The sequence below is a fragment of the Emys orbicularis genome, chromosome 8 (assembly GCF_028017835.1).
Source record: "Emys orbicularis isolate rEmyOrb1 chromosome 8, rEmyOrb1.hap1, whole genome shotgun sequence".
In the NCBI taxonomy this organism is placed as follows: Eukaryota; Metazoa; Chordata; order Testudines; family Emydidae; genus Emys; species Emys orbicularis.
Window position 1 is genome coordinate 30,337,041 of NC_088690.1, and position 19,780 is coordinate 30,356,820.

At 40.7% G+C, this 19,780-nt stretch overlaps 1 protein-coding gene across 1 annotated transcript in view; it reads right to left on the reverse strand.

The window, feature by feature from the left end:
* The window catches only part of COL24A1 (collagen type XXIV alpha 1 chain), a 226,266-nt gene that overhangs the window by 52,332 nt on the left and 154,154 nt on the right, over window positions 1-19,780 (reverse strand). The window contains exons 28-37 of the mRNA XM_065409330.1: window positions 18,181-18,234; window positions 17,736-17,780; window positions 17,571-17,615; window positions 14,087-14,140; window positions 10,949-11,002; window positions 8,676-8,729; window positions 8,413-8,466; window positions 4,690-4,743; window positions 3,910-4,017; window positions 71-124 (exon numbers count right to left, since the gene is read on the reverse strand). Of these exons, the coding sequence (XP_065265402.1) occupies window positions 71-124; window positions 3,910-4,017; window positions 4,690-4,743; window positions 8,413-8,466; window positions 8,676-8,729; window positions 10,949-11,002; window positions 14,087-14,140; window positions 17,571-17,615; window positions 17,736-17,780; window positions 18,181-18,234 (576 nt within the window). The remainder of the gene's footprint in view (window positions 1-70; window positions 125-3,909; window positions 4,018-4,689; window positions 4,744-8,412; window positions 8,467-8,675; window positions 8,730-10,948; window positions 11,003-14,086; window positions 14,141-17,570; window positions 17,616-17,735; window positions 17,781-18,180; window positions 18,235-19,780) is intronic.

Consider the following 19,780-nt stretch of genomic DNA (forward strand, 5'->3'; position numbering starts at 1 on the left):
GGAATTATTCTGTAATAGAAGTTCAAGGCTCACACAGAAAGGAAAGTAGGAAAGCTGAAAAAGACATTACCTTTCTTCCTGGACGACCCCTTTGACCTGGATTTCCTGGTGTTCCTTCAGGTCCCTGTGTATTTATCATGGAGGGAGAAACAGATATTGAGAGGGCTCTGAAAACATGTTTAAATTGCACTCCAGATTGGATAATCTTTGTGAGGCCTTTGAAAATTAGAGATGTAGGTGGAAAATTTTTATTAACCTTGGCCTTAAGTTAGCATGGGTTATTAGAATGAAGTAAGCATCAGGTCACTTTTATCAAATGAGTGAAAAGGCACCAAAACCAGCCAAACAGAAAATATTCATGTGGGAATAGAAGTAATTTTGTCTTCAAGCCAAACACTGCATCTAGTGAAGTATGATATGCAGACAGTGGAAAACTGACAGTGGATCCCAAGGTTCTGTCTATAGAGGTAGCCCTAGTGAGAGCAGTAAGGCCCATGCAGGGCTCACCGCAGGTCTGAGGCCTAAACCAGTAAGCAGCAGGCAACATGGGGCACAGTTCATTGCTGCCAGCCACCCAGTAATCCAGGTGCAGGGCCCACCAAGCAGGAGATGAATATCAGGTCCATGCTGCCCCTGCTATTCAAGTTACACCACAATATGACCAAACCAAGGAGGTGGAGGGGGGATGCCAGGCTGTTACTAGGAGTCTTATGATTCCAAATGAGCCAGAGTGCTCAACAATTGATGCTGACTTTCAAGGGGGAGAGAAGAAGTGTAGGGTTTCTTTTTCTGGAGGGGAGAGACACATTTTGGTGAATTCAGGATCAATGCAGGTTAAACCCATCTCCTACTTTATAATCCTCCTCTATGTTTAGACATGGCCCCAAAGCAAAACTATTGGTTAAAACATCACTGAATTTTGAGGAAATTCGTTTCCTGGTCTAGAGCTGAACTTTGGAGCTTGTCCATATGTTCATAATGAGGCCAAACCAAAACGCAGGGTCCAAACATTCTCAACCTTTGAGACCTTTAAGGAAGAAGGAAAGCAATTTACTATAATGGCCTTTGAAACATGTGAAGGAGCAGAAGCCTGAAAAAGCTTCATTTAACAAACAGCTAACCACCCGATTAGTCTTGTTTTGTGATGCACAGTAAGACTTTGATGATGAGATTTGCTGTATAAAAATATAATTTTATAAAATGAAGATGTGCTAAAGCTGGGTTGTTTTTTTGACCATTTCAGTATATCAAGTAGTGCAAACAGAAAGCATTCAAAGTGTTCTGAGTTCTTCCGATGTTTGTAGCAAGGAGAAGAAAATAGCCAGCATGGTACTGCTGATCTCCAGATTTATGCAAAGTTAGTAGGGCTTAAAATCAACAAAGAGGAAACTAAAACCATGAGAATCAGCTGAGTCAATGTCAGGGACCATGAACCCTGGCCCACAGGGCTCTGTGAAGCTATCAGGTTCCAACTTGCCACCAAGGGACCAGCTAATTGTTATCAGAATAGGAGCTGAACTCAGACAGAGGACCCAGTCCCCAGAGCTGATTGGCAGAACACTTGGGGCCCTGATTGGTCCACAGCCCCTATTTAAACCCAGCACAGGAACAAGAAGTGTCCATGCATCTGGGATCCACCTTGATCTGGACTGTGCCCTGTGCTTCCTGCTCCTGCAGCTTGACTCTGATTATCGATCTCTGGTTCTGCTCTCAAGTATGTCTCCAGTTTCTGGGGTCTCCTGGTAACCTGACTCTGCCTGCTTCCTGACATTCAACTCTTGGTTTGCCTTCTGGGCTGTCTTGGATTCTGACTTCTGTGTGGCTAATCCGGCATGACTCCTGCTTTGACCACTAGGTCAGACTGCCCACGTCCCGGTCATGACAATCAGCTTTAATTCCCTCTGGGGACTCTACCTGCTGTGCTGCCTCTCTGCATGCCTCCAACATCCCTGACCATTCCAAGGGCTCAGTTTAGCCCTATACTTTTTATTCTTGAAAAATATAAGAAGCTTGTTCAATTAGTGATTTCAGTGTTTCCCCTAATGCATTACATAAAATCTTAAAGCATTTGACTCTCTGGGACTGCATATCTCAGGGGACTTGATCGTGGGGTGAAAAATATAATATGCTCCTTTCTCAGTTTGTGAGACTGTTTCTTTAAGGAGCCAAGAATAAGCAGTATGTTGCAGAGGTCCTCCAGAAGAGTTTAAAATTGAAGACAGTTGGAATGCCTGAGCTTCCAAGAAGAGAAAAGTTCTCAAGAAAATGCAAATAGGGACAGGTGAACCCAGCTACCCAAATTCAGCAAAGGAATGTTACAAATACTTATGTTTCTAAGTAATTACAATGTCCAGTATTCAATCCAGATTTGAACAGAAAGGCTACAAAATTATCCAGAATCTTGAAACTCTCAGAACTACCTCAGCTGCAGGTTCAAGACATGCCTCAGGTGTATGATTCCAATTTCAACCATGACCAACTGATTACTCATCTTCAACTGTGGGAAGCCAACTGTCAGTTTACAGAAAGATCAGTGAAGTCAGTTCAGAGATACCTCAGTATTCTAAACCAAAGCAAATTTCCACTGTTTTCAAAGTGGTGATATTGATAAATGATTTTGGACATCAGTAACTAATGATGTATATGAGCGAGTCCCGGAATAAGTTGTAGCTTTCATTTGATCAGATGGACTCAAGGTAAGTGTTATTTGTGCTCTCTCCCTTTGAGGGAAGGGGAACATAACAGCAGGGAGAGGATGGCTGAGGCCTTCTCTCTAATCTATGTGGGGCCCTGTGAATAAGAATATTTAAGTCCCTTGTCCATTCACACTGTCTGTGTCTAGACTCTAAAAAAGGTACTTTTTGTAAAGTGACTTTGAAATTGCCTCCCTTCCCTCAGTTAAGCAGAATCTGGGGAAAGCGATTTAACAGAAATTCGGCTCAGCGGAGCTCATCTGATGAGTTTTCCAATTCTAGGCCAGTTGTTCGGCACAGTCTAAAAGTTCTTTTCATCTGATAGCTGTTCAGTGGTTTCTCTAGAATAAGTTATTGCTTTCACTCTGGTTCCTAGTGAATGCAGGTGCCCATGTGATGATTGGTACCAAGTGGCACTATTGATATTCTCAGCAGAAAAGCTAAGTGTTGATTGGGGATGGTGGCTGAACTGACTTGTCATTCCTACAGGTGGTCTTTCAAAGATAGGGTTGAGGCACATAGCTGAGGCAGCACAGGGGACACTTGCTGGTGTCTATGGGGAAACTGTTTTGTAGATTGAGAGCGCACCTTTCACCCTACAGGCTGTCACTCTTTACAAGCGCTAAATTCTTTTGCAGAACTTTTTTTTTTTTTTTTAAGTTTTAAGGCTTATAATTCATTGTTATAAAAGGATTTGTAGCTAAAACCTGGTTACACTTTAAAGCCTGAAGCCTCGGCATTTATAAAAGTTGCAGATTGTTTTTATTTATTCAGTACTAGGTGCTTTATAGACCAAAAAATGGCAGCTTTCTACCACAAGAAGCTTACAATAACAGACAATAAAACATTAGACAATCAAAGGATGACAATAAGGACACAGGTAGGGGGAGGAGGAGGACAATGTGTACAGCATGAAAGGTCATGACATAACATTTACTGCTATGTATGTAACTTGTCAGGAGGGGTTTGAAGCAGGAGACTTTAAATTACTGGTATATGTTGCACAGGATCCTGGTGATTATTCCAGGCATAAGGGAGTGACAGTGAGGAGTCAAAAATCTGCCAAAAGGTTCCACATTTAAAAAATGGCCAACATGGTTCTCTTCTTATCCATGCATCAAGCCATGGAAAGTTATATGGAGGTGGCGAGCTCATTCAAAGGAGATATTTCTTTTTGCAAGAAGTAATACCCAGCTTGGTTGAAATTTATACTTACCGGAATACCCATTATGCCAGGTTCACCAGTGGGGCCTGTAATTCCTGGAATTCCGGTTTCTCCTTTTTCACCATCCTCTCCTGGAAGCCCTTGGTCTCCAGGGATCCCCTAAAATACAGCAGAAGAATAAATCAAGCCTGAAAAGAATTAAACTGTTATATTGAACCATGTAACACAAGAATTCTCTGCTTATTTTTGGCCCTGATCTAAAGCCGATGGGGTCTTTCCACTGACTTCCAAAAGGTTTTTGGATCAGGCCCCCAGTTAGGGTGAAATGATTTTTATCCAGTTCAAATTGCCCTCATAATGCCAGATTTTTGCCTGAGTCCTATGCAACTGCACAATTCTTTGGAGGCCTCACAAAATCTTCCTTCCTTCGTGTCCCTTGCACAGGGGCCTAGTATAGTCTCGGTCCTTGTACTCCTTTGAAAGCAAGGACTGCGAGTGGCTTAGCACTTGGTCACTTTTGGTTGGCTATGTAAAGAATCACATGTTGCACCCTCTTAAAGGTCACAGTCACTGTGCTCCCCCAAGCACTGGGGTTGTGGCAGAAAGCATTGTGCCTCCCTGAGTGCCCTTTCCCAGATTTCTTACTGGGCTGGTCCATAGGGTCCATAAATAGTAAGGCAATAGCTTTTACAATCCTTAGTTATTTTACATTAAGTGCATCATTGGGCTTGTGAAATACAGGTAAGAAAAACTGGACTTAGGTAGGTAGGTTCTTAACTAGGTAAGTAAAACCAGGAATATTTCACACCTATTATGAAAAATGAAGACTACCTTTGAGCCATCTTTCCCTTGTACACCATCTTCTCCTGGGGATCCTGGTTCACCCTAATTTTGAGAAGAAATAAAACAAAGTTACTGCCACTTCCCAAATATCTGAAGGAGCTCTCTTTGTTGGGACAGAGTTGCCTGTGAAGAACTTGTGCTGTTTAGCATTACATGCATTTTCGAACTGAAATCAGATTTTTGTAGACAGATTTTTTGTTGCTGGGATTTTTTTTGGTCTTCATTAGAATGTAAGAATGGCCATAACGGGTCAGACCAACGGTCCATCTATCCCAGTATCCTGTGTTCTGACAGTGGCAGGTACCAGATGCTTCAGAAGGAATGAACAGAGCAGGGCAATAACTAAGTGATCCACCCTATCATCCAGTCCCAGCTTCTTGCAGTCAGAGGTTTAGGGACATCCAGAGCATGGGGTTACGTCCCTGACCTTCTTGGCCATTAGTCATTGATGGACTTATGCTCCACGAAATTATTTCATTCTTTTTTGAACCCAGTTATACTTTTGATCTTCACAACATCCCCTGGCAAGTAGTTCCACAGGTTGACTGTGTGTTGTGTGAAGAACTTCCTTTATGTCTGTTTTAAACCCACTGCCTATTAATTTAATTGCTTGAGCCCTAGTTCTTGTGTTATATAACGGGGTAAATAACACTTCTTTATTCACTTTCTCCATCCCATTCATGATTTTATAGACCTATCATATCCCCCTTAGTCTTCTACTTTCTAAGCTGTGCAGTCCCAGTCCTTTTCTCTATCTCCTTGTATGGAAGCTGTTCCATATTTCTAATTTTTGTTACCCTTCTCTGTACTTTTTCAAATTCTAATATCTTTTTTGAGATGGGGCAACCAGAACTGCATGCAAATCCAGGTGTAGGTGTACCATGGATTTATATAGTGGGTTTATAATATTTTCTGTCTTATTATCTATTCCTTTCCTAATGGTTCCTAATATTGTGCTTTTTTGACTGCCACTGCCCATTGAGTAGATGTTTTCAGAGAACTAGCCACAATGACTCCAAGATCTCTTTCTCGAGTGGTAACAACTAATTCAGTTGTTCATTGCCTTAGGCAGTGGTCCCCAACCTTTTTCGTCTGGCGGGCGCCAGACGACGAGCCACGGTGGACCGTGGCGGCGGACGAGCATCCCCCGAAATGCCGCCGACAAGCAGCGTCATCCAGAGGCGGCATTTCAGCGGTGATGCCTCTGGATGACGCTGGTTCTCAGCGGCATTTCAGCGGATGCTTGTCTGCTGGCCAGTACGCGGGCGCCATGGCGCCCACGGGCACCGTGTTGGGGACCCCTGCCTTAGGGAATAAAACTCAGAGGCCTGTAAATATGAAATGCAGTAAGGTATAGGTCAGGACTCCTACAGTTACAACACTCTGAAATTTCAGATTCAAATATTTGAAATCATGAAATTTATGATTTTTAAAATCTTATGACCATGAAATTAACCAAAATGGACCATGAATTTGGTAGGTCCCCATTAATGGCTCAGTTATATATATCGCTCAAGATCAACACTGTCCATGAAAAAATCATCACTTACCAACAGTTACAACACCAAGATATTTTAGGTTCTGCAATATTTGTCTTTATTAGGGTCTGATCCTGAGAGAAACTGAGCATTCATAACTTTGCCTTCACAGCAAATTGCAGGTGTACTGCACCATAGGAAATAACTTTGTGGTATCTGTAATACAGTGGTGTGATAAGTGTTGACTTTTTAATGCTGAGTTTATTTTTCTCCAAGGATTAGCAGAATCTTGGAACCTACTTCAATTAGGATTCTCTAAAGGAAGAAAAGGGGGTGTTGAAGAATTGATGGAATGTACAATTACATTCTAAAGCTAAAGTCAGAAAGGGTCTTGCTTTATTCTTGTCAAAACTTTCTAGAGAAAATAATTTCAAACCAACCTGATAACTTTCTTTGACAGGGTAACAAGCCTTGTGGATAGGGGAGAAGTGGTAGATGTGGTATATCTTCACTTTAATAAAGCTTTTGATACTGTCTCGCATGACCTCCTCATAAACAAACTAGGGAAATGCAACCTAGATGGAACTACTATAAGGTGGGTGCAAAAGCGGTTGGAAAACCGTTCCCAAAGAGTAGTTATCAGTGGTTCACAGTCATGCTGGAAGGGCATAACGAGTGGGATCCAGCACAGATCAGTTCTGGATCTGGTTCTGTTCAATATCTTCATCAATGATTTAGATAATGGCATAGTGAGTACACGTATAGTTTGCAGATGATACCAAGCTGGGAGGGGTTGCAAGTGCTTTGGAGGATAGGATTAAAATTCAAAATGATCTGGACAAACTGGAGAAATGGTCTGAAGTAAACAGGATGAAATTCAATACGGACAAATGCAAAGTACTCCACTTAGGAAGGAACAATCAGTTGCATACATACAAAATGGGAAATGACTGCCTCAGAAGGAGTACTGTGGAAAGGGATCTGGGGGTCATAGTGGATCACAAGCTAACTGTGAGTCAACAGTGTAACACTGTTGCAAAAAAAGCGAACATCCTTCTAGGATGTATTAGCAGGAGTGTTGTAAGCAAGACATGAGAAGTCATTCTTCTGCTGTACTCTGCGCTGATTAGGCCTCAACTGGAGTATTGTGTCCAGTTCTGGATGCCACATTTCAGGAAGGATGTGGACAAATTGGAGAGAATCCAGAGAAGAGCGACAAAAATGATTAAAGGTCTAGAAAACATGACCTCTGAGGGAAGACTGAAAAAATTGGGTTTGTTTAGTCTGGAAAAGAGAAGACTGAGGGGGGACATGATAACAGTTTTCAAGTACATAAAAGGTTGTTACAAGGAGGAGGGAGAAAAATTGTTTTTCTTAATCTCTGAGGATAGGACAAGAAGCAATGGGCTTAAATTGCAGCAAGGGCAGTTTAGGTTGGATATTAGGAAAAACTTCCTAACTGTCAAGGTGGTTAAGCACTGGAACAAATTGCCTAGGGAGGTTGTGGAATCTCCATCATTGGAGATTTTTAAGAGCAGGTTGGACAAACACCTATCAGGGATGGTCTAAATAATACTTAGTCCTGCCATGAGTGCAGGGGACTGGACTAGATGACCTCTCAAGGTCCCTTCTAGTACTATGATTATCATCTTCAAAGAATTTTTACAAACATTCAACACCCCTCAAAAGTTGGTAAGCTGTAGGGTGTCCCGATATTTGGGGCTTTTTCTTACATAGGCTCCTATTACCCCTCTACCCCTTGTCCCAATTTTTCACACTTGCTATCTGGTCACCTTGGTAAGCTGATGGGGAATCTGAGGCGCAGAGAAGTTATGTGACTTGGCAAGTGTGTCAATATCAGAGCTAGGCTTAGAACTCAGGAGTTCCTGTCTCCCAATCCTGTGCTTAGACCACCTCACTCTCAGTGACACCAGATACAACATGGATATATTTTAAAAAATCCAATCTTTACTCATTTTAATTAAAATGCTTAGAGAAAATCATGTACTTAACCTTATTGTTATTTCCACAAATTAAACCCACTCTCACATATTTTAGTATTATAATTTATGCTTTTTTTAATTAACCTGTTACAGTGTTGCCAATATTATTTTTAAATGGATCAAAGAGACATTTTATTTAATTTCTCTCACACATATAGGTAATTAGACTTGACATTTCTGAAATTCAAAACATTGTCCTTTTTGGAAATAAAATCATATTTTTCACCCACCCTTAAACCTTGTTCTCCTGTTTCTCCAGCACTGCCAGCAGGTCCAATGTCTCCCTGGAATATGCAATATGAAAATTAAACTATTGAACTGCTGGGAACAAATTGTCTCTAATGACAATTACTGATGATGTTGAGTATTCTTTGACATTTTCTTTATTATTGCTTAATTGCCTAATAAGCTAAATCAACAGAGACTTGATTTCCTTTTACTTAATTCAGCGAAGAATTTATGCAACATAGACAAAAACAATCCCACCATCTACCTTTGCACCTGGTTCTCCTTGCAGGCCAGGCTCTCCCTCAGGGCCAGGAGGTCCCTATATGGTACAGAAGCTACTGTTACACATTATCAGCAAGAATGGTTTCATAGCTATCAAATAAAACAGTAAAGATCCAAACACAAAAACTGTGATGTACGAGGACAGCTACATGACTGAAAAACAAAAGCAAGTTGTGTTCTTTGGCCTAGCCTGAGACGTGCAGTATTAAGGGAGAATGCAGTGTGGTAGAGGTTCAGGAATACACCACGGACTCAACAGAATCATTAATCCCGTATCTTTCATAATGAAACACATGTAGTATAAGCACAACTCTGCATTTTGCAACCTTGTTCCCAGACCCCGACTTACAATTCCAGCAGTTTTTAAACCACTAGCCAAATGCATGCTTAGGAGGATCTATGTGTAGGTCCACAACCTACAGAGTTATTGGCACCTGCTTGTTTCTTTCAGAGTTTAAATTTTAATAGTAATAAAAATAATAATAATACAAAACAGATCAGAATGGGCATGGTCATGGGTGTTTGGCAAAGAGCATTTCTTTTGAATGAGCCAAATGTAATTATTTGTGAATGAGCTCACGCCTCAGCTACTCCATTGCAAATGTGATTAATAGCTCCTCTCATGTTTCTTTCAAAGAGATATTAATAAAACCAAAACCAACCCCCCCAAACAGGACCACAAGCAAAGTAGAGAACTGCATGCAGCTGCTTTTTCATCCATCGCTGGCAAGGGACATAATGACTTGAAGAGTAGTTATCCATGGTTTGCTGTGAAACTGGGACGCTGTATTTTGTGGGGTCTCGCAGTGGCCTGTCCTGGGTGCACTACTATTCACTAATTTTCACTAATGACTTAGAGAATGGAGTGGAGAGTATACTGATAAAACTTGTGGGGACAGCCAGCTGAGAGGGATTACAAGCACTTTGGAGGACAGAATTAGAATTCAAAATGACCTTGATAAATTGGAAAGTTGGTCTGAAATCTAAAAGAGGAAATTCAATAAAGACAAGTGCAAAGTACTACACTTAGAAAAGAAAAATCAAATGCACAAATACAAAATGGGGAATAACTGGCTAGGCAACAGTACTGAATCACAAATTGATTATGAGCCAATAATGTGACACAGTTGCAAAAAAGTCTTTATCTTTCTGGGGCGTATTAACAGGAGTATGATATGTAAGACACAGAAAGTAACAGTTCCACTGTACTCAGCACTGGTGAGGCCTCAGCTGGAGTGCTATGATCAGTTTTGGGCGCCATATTTTATGACATGGACAATGTGAGAGAGGCTAGAGGAGAGCAACAAAAATAATAAAAGGTTTAGAAAACCTGATCTATGAGGGAAAGTGAAAAAAACTCGGCATATTTAGAATTGAGAAAAGCTGACTAAGGGGGCCTTGATAATATATTAAGGGCTGTTATAATGAGGATGCTGATCAATTGTTCTCCATGTCCACTGAAGGTTGGAGAAGAAGTAATGGGCTTAATCTGCAGTGAGAGAGATTTAGTTTAGATATTCTGAAAAGCTTTCTAACTACACCTCTACCTCGATATAACGCTGTCCTCGGGAGCCAAAAAATCTTAGCGTGTTATAGGTGAAACTGCGTTATATCGAACTTGCTTTGATCCACCGGAGCGCGCAGCCCCCCCCCCCCCGAGCACTGCTTTACCGCGTTATACCCGAATTCGTGTTATATCGGGTTGCGTTATATCGGGGTAGAGGTGTATAAGGATACTTAAGCACTTGGAACAGGTTACCAAGGGAGGATGTGGCATCCCTGTTATTGGAGGTTTTAAAGAACAGGTTAGACGAACATCTGTCAGTGATGATCTAGGTGTACCTGGTCCTGCCTCAGCATGGGGGGATGGACTAAATGACCTCTTGGAGTCCCTTCCAGCCCTTAAGATTCTAGTTGCAAACCTCCAGCCCTGGATAGGTGTAAACTGACTAACTGCAAAGTTGTTGCTTCTGGAAAAGTGCTGCACTCAATAAATGTACCATTGTCCTTCCAGATGAAGATAACCTGAGATCAGGATTGCAGAATCCACTGGCATCATTACATCCTTTTTTTCTTTCAAATTATTGTTTGCAACAGCCATAAGCAATGGAGAATCTCTTAATTACACATGATATTCAAGTTCACTGTAGGTAACACAAATATAGTTTTTGAATACGTTATTAAGGTACATTCTGTGGCTTAAGTTTCTGTTGGAATTTATTATAAATAAATAAAGACAAAGCATAAAAAACTCACCTCAAAACCCATTTCTCCTGCAGGGCCAGCATCACCTTTTTGTCCTCTTGGGCCCTAGCATTAAACAAAATCTTCTGTATATATAATTCAGTTATATTTAGGCAATACATAATATTAACTGTATAATATAACACACTATATGAATGTATCATGTTTAACTGCCAGCTGGCATAATCAAGTATATCTTATTTTGCTTCATCATTGTGTTTCCTTCCAAATTCTGTGACTGGTGTTAGTCCCTGTAAGGGCACATTGTTACCAGCAGTGAAGACTTCATTGCCTCTCTTGACATAGAAGGACAGCACTGGTCTCTCTTCTCTTGAACCAGAAGTAAATTCTAATCTAAACTATATTCTTCTCTTGATTAATGGAGACTTTGTTTACTTAAGACTTATTTAATTCTTCGTCTGGTTTGTTTTGCAGAAAAGCCTACAGTCTGCTATGGAATTAAGTGAAAACAACTACTGTATGTTTCATTTTATGGATTTAACAATTTTTACACAGGACAGTCACTGAGGTGTAAGAGACTGCAGACTGGAGCCTTTTTGGCAGTTTCAGTAAGTAACTATGCTATGAAGCAGTGTTCTTGTAAGCCAATATACTGTAAGTAAAGACACTGTAACATCTAAGGGATGCATTTCTAAAGCAGTGTGCGTGATCTATGTGTACAAGTCCGGTTATCCATATTCTGTAACAGTGAGATTTGTGTGCTTAACTTTCAATTAGAGTTAGCTTCTAGACATCTAAGAACTCCACCCCTTGGCCCATGCTCTATAACAGGACAAACCAAAACCCTGGATGTAGCCATCCCCGATCTCTGGGGACATTCAGAATCAGATCCAGACCTGAACACTGTGGTCTGGACCCGTCTGTGTTTTAAAGAAACCCCTTCAATGCTAAAGTAAACAAGATTTTTGGTGCTACATCTATATGTGCAATATAAGCCTTCCAAGCAGCTAATTTCCCTGTACACCTTCTCAGGACATGGATTGTGCATGTGGTCTTCTTGTTCCTGTTGACTTGCTAATATTAATTAAAGCAGCCTCTTCCTCTTTTCCGGCACTGGAGCTAATTAGATATTGCTGGGAAGATTTCAACGGGATATCCCTACATTACTCAGCAATGTCATTTAAGTACAATCAACAACTAAGAACTGCAATGAATACACCATTAGGGATCTATCCAGGCTGAACCAGGATTGCTTTGGTTTTGGCTTGCAGCACCTCTGTAGTCTTCCTCAGCTTTACTGTCATAAAGCTTAAGTCTGATTTAGGAGCCAAATATCTCCACACTATTCCCACGGAGCTCAGACTTCTGGCTTGGCAATATACCTCTCCCCCATGACTCCCATGGAACACCAGAAGCCAAACAAATCCAGGAACATTTTGAATAATGCTGAGACCGCTTTCAATTCCAATCAAAAGACAGTTTGTAACCAATTACTGTACTAACAGATGTCTGACACATAGGTGAAATGAATCATTTACTTTACATTAAACAAACTAAATTAAATTGCTAAACAAACTTAACAGTTTAAGGATTTTTCTCTAAAAATATTTCCTTGCTTTTTGCAGAGAAGCCAGTGACAAGGCCTCTGAAGCTACCTTACATGCAGCAACCAACTGACTGAGGAAGAAGGCAGACTGCTTGGATAAATCCTCAGAAAAAACATTTTATTTTGCAATATCCTGTGTCATTTACTTAGCCCTCTTTGAAACTATACACACAATTTCCCAACCAAATCCACTTAAATGTCTGACATAACATGCAAATAGTTAGCTCCTGGACACAATTGAGACTTTTCTTACTTGCTGCATTTCACTCATAGATGCTACAATGATCAGCAGAGTAGAAATGTAGATTGACTAGAGTAGAGTAGGTGTCTTTAGATTACATAAGTGTGCTTGCTGGCCCATATATAAACATGAAAATCAGGCTCATGCTGACAGTATAGTGGAAGGATGAACACACATACTATGATTTAGAATTTGTAAGGCTCTCAGATACCACAGATTGGAGCAAAGTATAAATTGCCTAGGCTGGTAGGCGAGTTAGACTAGATTAGATTAGATGAAAGACACACAATGAAGGGGATCCAAACTAATAATAATAAACATTAGAATATACAATGCTTAGTGGAGATATTCTATAAAGTGAAATATATTTGTTTTTATAAGCTAGCTATCTACTTCTAGCAGGAAGTGAGTTAGAATATGCAGATTAAAATGTATCAAAGGAAATTTACTTAAATAATTTATCTTAGGCTGTCAGACTTTTCCACTGTTTTAGCCCAAATAATTACGTAATGACCACCTGAAGGAATCCATGTCATTCTATGGATTTATAGGCATCAGTTCAGCACTTAAAAGAATACAGTATACTGTAAATCTTAAGATTATATCAACAATGTACTTCTATGCCATTTTCTACAAAAAGTAATTTTTTCATAGGCAACAAAAATAAAATAGAAAAAGTTATTTGACAAGTTTTTATGTTTTGCAAAATAAAATGGCAGCCTTATAGCGAGTCCCACCACGAAAACACACACTACTACATTATATTTATAAACTTGCGACTTGGCTTTAGAGTTGTTGATGTAACAGCATTCTTGCCGTGTTTATACCTTCCAGCCCATTGTATATAGTTACTGCCTCTCTATATGGTCTTTTGTTATAGTATTAGCCACATAAAAGTGTGTGGGGCTTTGTAATAATAAAAATAAGAACAGCAAACCATTCAGGATAAGAATGCCTGAGGTTTATTAAAACAGACTCTTTTTTGTTAGAGCAGTAACCTGCCAAGTATATGCGGTTCCAGAATAACTAGCATAAAACTTGGCTGAAAATAACAAGGAAACCATCAATGTCTACATTTAAAGTTCTATTTACATACTACGTCATATAGTATGTCTGTCTCTAAGCAGTGTGAAGCCACATAATATAATGGACCAGATTCTGCCACTGTTACTCATGTTGAGCTACCCAAAGAAAGGGCTGCAGAATCTGTTCCAAAGTAGTCTTGGCGCAGTTTCCAAAAGTAGTGACAGTTCCAAACCTTGATAGAGTGGAAGTCGAGTTATCAGGGAATTAAGTACAATATATAAAAAGCCTTATCAGGAAAGTATGGTGATCAACTTACTGGCTCTCCCACAGGGCCTCTGTCACCCGTGTTTCCAGGAGGTCCGGGCAAGCCCTAAGAGAAACAAAACGAATAGGAAAAAGATCTGTTTCAAATTCTGTAAAAAGCCACTTCCTTCCCACTTCTGTACACCCAGCAACTCCCTCAAAACATCGCTCTAGAAATGTGCTTAGCCTTCTCCTATGTGATCTATGTTATTACGTCAGCTCTTGTGATTCATGAGTGAGCTGACGCCTGCTTGTGCTTCATTTACTTAGGGGTGGCTGGTTTGCTGATTTGCCATTTAAAATCTTAACAGACTCCTGCGGTTCACACGTGACCTAACAACAGTGTTAAGGGACTCTTTGTTCCTCAAACAGTATATGTGGGATTAATTGGACAAGTCTCAGGCTTTACACCATAGCAACACAGGCAGGGCCGGCTCTAGGATTTTTGCCGCCCAAAGCAAAAACAATTTTGGCCGCCCCCACCCCGTTTTTTAATTACCCCACCCCCGGCCCCACCTCAACTCCGCCCCTTCCCCAAATCCCCAGCCCTGCCTCCTCCCTGCAGGCTCTCAAGCCTGGGAGGGAGGGAGGGAGGGGGAGCAGCGGCGCGCGAAACAGCTGTTTCGCGCGCCGCGGCCGCTCAGGATCTCCCCCTCCCTCCCAGGTTTGAGAGCCTGGGAGGGAGGGGGAGACTCCGAGTGGCCGCAGCGCGGGCGCCGCTTCTCCCCCTCCCTCCCAGGCTTGAGGGGGAGCAGCGGCGCGCGAAACAGCTATTTCGCGCGCTGCGGCCGCTCGGGATCTCCCCCTCCCTCCCAGGTTTGAGAGCCTGGGAGGGAGGGGGAGACTCCGAGTGGCCGCGGCGCGGGCGCCGCTTCTCCCCTTCCCTCCCAGGCTTGAGAGCATGGGAGGGAGGGCGAGTAGCGGCGCGCGAGCGGCAGCGGAGGTGAGCTAGGGCGGCCGGGGCACATTTTTAGGGGCGGCATTCTGGCGCCGGCCATGCCGCCCCTAAAAATGTGCCGCCCCAAGCACCAGCTTGTTTTGCTGGTGCCTAGAGCCGGCCCTGAACACAGGCAAGTTCTGCTCAACTGTTTCACAGAACCCCATTTCCATCCATAAAGAGGAGATATAGAAGCACAATGGCAACCTTTAACACTCTGCAATAACGTTACTTGTTCCTACAGACAATCTTTCTTCAACCTAAAGGTGTTTTGCTCTATTTGTTCCTTTGCTATAAACACCAGAGTCTGTGAAGAAATGAAACACAGAGCTCTCAACTATACATTATTTTTTGTCTGTCACAGATCACTCAAGTGAAAATGCCCCTCAAATTCATTAAAGGTCCTTGGGAACAGGAAAGAAAAAAACAGAAGAGATGGTAGAAACCAAGAGGCAGCATTCATCGTGCTGCAGCAGTAGGAGCAAGATACATTCCTGCCCTATTGTCTAGCCAGCTTTATTGCCTGCCTGGGGAATGAGACATAGTCTGCTTAGTCACTCATGGGACTTCCTTAGCTATTTCTTTGACCTGTTTGGCAGATTAACCCATCTTTTCATCCAGTGCGGTGGTGCCCAGCAGTTTTAATCTCAGAAGTGGGTATATTGTACACGGGAGTTTTGTGAGGCCACACTCAGTTTGTCAGTCAAAATCCACTTTGAGGTTGTAATCGGAGTCATTTATGCAGATATGAACTAGAGTGAGCTAAATAAAGGCAAGTAGAGTCAAATACTCAGTGTGTTTATTGAGTCTGAACCAGAATTTAGACTTAAGTGCAGCTATATAAAATAGAACCCTTGGGCCAACCTACCCTGCAGAATCAGCCATAGTTCACAGATTAATACATCAGAAATGGGGGTTTCCACTGCAGCAGGGGTGCTGGAAGAATTTGTATAGTAGGGGTGCTGAGAGTCATTGAACCAAACTGCGAACCCTTTATATGATAGAAACCACTTCAAGCCGGGGAGTACGGCAGCACCCCCATTTCCAGCACCTGTGCACTGCAGTGGAATTAAAGACTATCACCAAGAGAAGTAAAAGGGACTATCAAGAGAATAACGTCTTGAATTTATTTAGCACCTTTCATCCCAATGGATCCTCAAGAACTCCACAAATAAACTGAATTACATCTACTGTAAAGATAAAGGTCACCTGGCACTAAAGTGACTTCTGGTTTGAACGACTGCAGCAATACCAGGCAACAGTGTAGAACAGGAAACAATGAAGAATACCATACCTGACTGAAACTGAAGGGGCAATTTCTACTCTGGCAAAAAATGCCATGCGGTCCTTCACAACCACGAGTGGTCAGGACCTCAGTTTTACATCTCACCTGAAAAAGGATGTGGTTTACAACTATGGGAGATTCCAATTTTTTTTAACCTAACACTGGATTTAAATAGAGAGTTGCTCAGCGACTGAAGAGAGGTGGGGCAAGGTATCTTCCTTGCCATTATTTTCCTTCTCTTATTGAGGGATGCCATTTCTTCAGTGTGTTTTCTATATGACCTCTCTACTTGTCAGCAACCAATGTGGTTTCATACTCCCTCCAAGTGAATGGTGTGAGGTGGTACACATATTACTCTGTGGAACAACTGACAGGGGGCAGCAAACTTCCAAATTCTCTAGACAAACAGGCAAAGCTATGAAGTGGCCCTGATTAAAATGGCAACCAACATTATTAGTCTTAAGTACAGCATTGCATTGGTAATATGATTGGTATTATTCTCTTGCCTCTGTTTTCCTTACTTCTTTTCTATTAGCTCACCACTCTTGAAAAGTCACTATAGTGTGACTGGTCTGTTAAACATATTACTATAGGAAAATGTGTGATTTTCACAGAAGGTTGAGCTTTGTTCTCTTATGGAAAAGCTTTTTTATTGGTATACAGTTCAAAGGAAAGATGTCCTAACATAGAGTTCCAGTTATGTTTATGAGATATACATTTTATCCCTGCAATGATCACATAACTCTACGGTAAAAGGTATAATAGTAACATTTCTTCTATACCATAGCGGCTGTCTCCTCTAAAAATGGCGATAAAACTACTCCAATGTGCATGGCAACTTCTAGCTGTCTCCCACAATTACGCAATTGTGATTTCTTCTGCTGCAATGTTCTTTTAAATTACATCCTATAGACAGTGTCTCACCTGAAAGATTACATTTCTAATAATAGACAGGATTACTATAAGATATTCCTGGGTTTCATTCCCGTATCTGCCACTGTTTGACCTTCAGCCTGTCACTCTACCATCTGTGCCTTAGTTTACCCATCTGTAAAACTCAGATATAATGCCACAGAGGAATTCTGATGCTTTGTAAATTGATGTTACTAATATGCCTTAAGATCCTCAGATGAAAGGTTCTATACAAAGTAAATGCAAACCATTATTCTCAGACCTCAATGACTGGTATAAAGAAAATAATTTCCCTTGCATTTGAGTGTGAAGCAAGGTTTTGTTTTGTTTTTTGTAGCAGGCCTATAAGTTTTCAGTACTTACTGGTACTCCTGAATCACCCCTTTCTCCAGGGTTTCCAGCCTTGCCCTGGTCAAATAAAATTATTAAAAGAGAATGCTGATGTCAGATAAATTCCAAATCAATGTCAGGCAAAAATTCCTAGTGTAGGTATTAGTGCCTAATGCCCAGAACATCTCTGATACTTACAATAAGTCCATGAACACCTTTTTTCCCTGGATCACCTCTTTCTCCCTGATAAATAACCAATGATGAATGAGTTCAGTACGAATTTACTAGATTTGCCACACAGAAAACTACACATGTGGAAAAAGAAAATTACCATGGGCCAAATTGTGCCATCATTTACACCAGTATAAATGTAGAGTAACTTCACTTAAATTGATGCATCTACTATGGATTAACTCCTGTGTGAATGAGACCAGAATTCAGATCTACATGTCTACTATATACATAAAAATAAGAACCTCAATGAAACAGAAAATTGTGAGTCCCTCACTGGATTAATAGCAAACTCAAAACTATTTCATAGTGCCCTTTACTTCCCCCCCCCTCTTTTCTTTTCCATCAGTCAAGACCGTGTGCTGTATAAAAGCGTCCTCTGCAGTATTGAACAAAACAAATAAATAATTACCTTAATACCTTGTGTCCCTTGTTCTCCTGGAGGACCATCTAGACCCCTTGGCCCCTGAAAATTAAACAAGTGATTTCTGGTTTTAATTATAAACTACTGTCAGTAACTACTCTAGAGATTTAACAGAAAGATACCACATCAGCTTTACAATTGAATGGAAAACTACCCATTCTCTTAGCATGGAGCTCTGAAATTCCACATGATGAAAAGCACTTTTTATTTTGTTAAATATGAAATAAAGCATCAACTATTATAAAATCAGTTTCGAGCTTGCTGTAATATGAGTCTAAAAAGAATGTCTTCACTGTTTAATATTTAAACAAGATGTTTAACCTGCTTGAAGGCAAACTCTATTTCTATGCTCCCAATTTGCATGTGCAGACAAAACCTGCATTTGCAAGTATAACTGATTATTTGGATGCTCACATTTGGTCATGTTATCAGCTGAATGTGCAAAAATTGGTCTGGGACTGAACATCTGGCCTTTAAAATTTAGATAGTACAGTTCTTCTGATGTTAAACCAATATAAAGCCAAATAGAAACAGTAAACTATTTTTCAGCAGGGGCTTACATATTGCTAGATTAACTAAAGTCTCTTGAAAATTGAGATTTTGTAATACCAACATATGAACAAAGTATAACTTACAATATTACACTGTATATTGCATTACAATTCATATCTGTAAAATGGGAATAATGATATTTACCCCCTTTGTAAAGCACTTTGGGATCTATAGATGAAAAGTGCTGTATAAGACCTAAGTACTATTATTATTATATATTAGCAAATGTTTAAAGTCAAAATATTCAAAAGTGTTTGTTTAAAATTAGGCATCTGAGTCCATAAGTAGGCATATAAATCAAAGCAACCAAAAGTAGCTAATGACCAAAATGGTAGGGGATATCTCATTCATACTGACAACGGAGGATGTTTTTATGATTCTAAACATTAGAACCATTTGGATATTGACAATAAATTTAAGACAACTTAATACAGATATAGAACAAGTAAATCATGACCACCAGATCTTCATCAGCATTTAAGAACTCGATGAATTATGCTCTTCAGATATGGTCAGAACAGTATTATTTCAGGATGTTTCATTTAACAACGTGGATACAGTTTTCTTAAAAGCAAAATAAGATCTGCAATATCATACAGCAAAGTGAACTGAGGTGTACAGAAGAAAACAGTTTGTAGTTTCAAGTGCACAGAACATGGCTGAGTAACACTTCTACATAGTTTAGAGTTTCCTACATCGTTGGCCACCTGTTCTTCAGATCGCATGCTACATTGTTCCATCTAGATGGTCATGCAGGATTTCTACATAGTCATGAGAGCGATATTATACACAGTATTTTTCTAGTTGGTAATTACAAGAACTCAGATGAAAGCATGTTGTGTAAGACTCAAGACTGCGAACAACATGCTGCAGCTGCAAGCAATGTCTAAGTGTTGTTCTCAGTCTTCACACTTGTATTTGCTTAGGGGAGAACAGTTGGAAGACCCTCTCCTTGGGTACCTGGGACACCAGGCTGTTCTCAGAAGAGCACTATGTTTAGCTGGTTTTGCCTGGCTCACTTTCTCTCTAAAACATG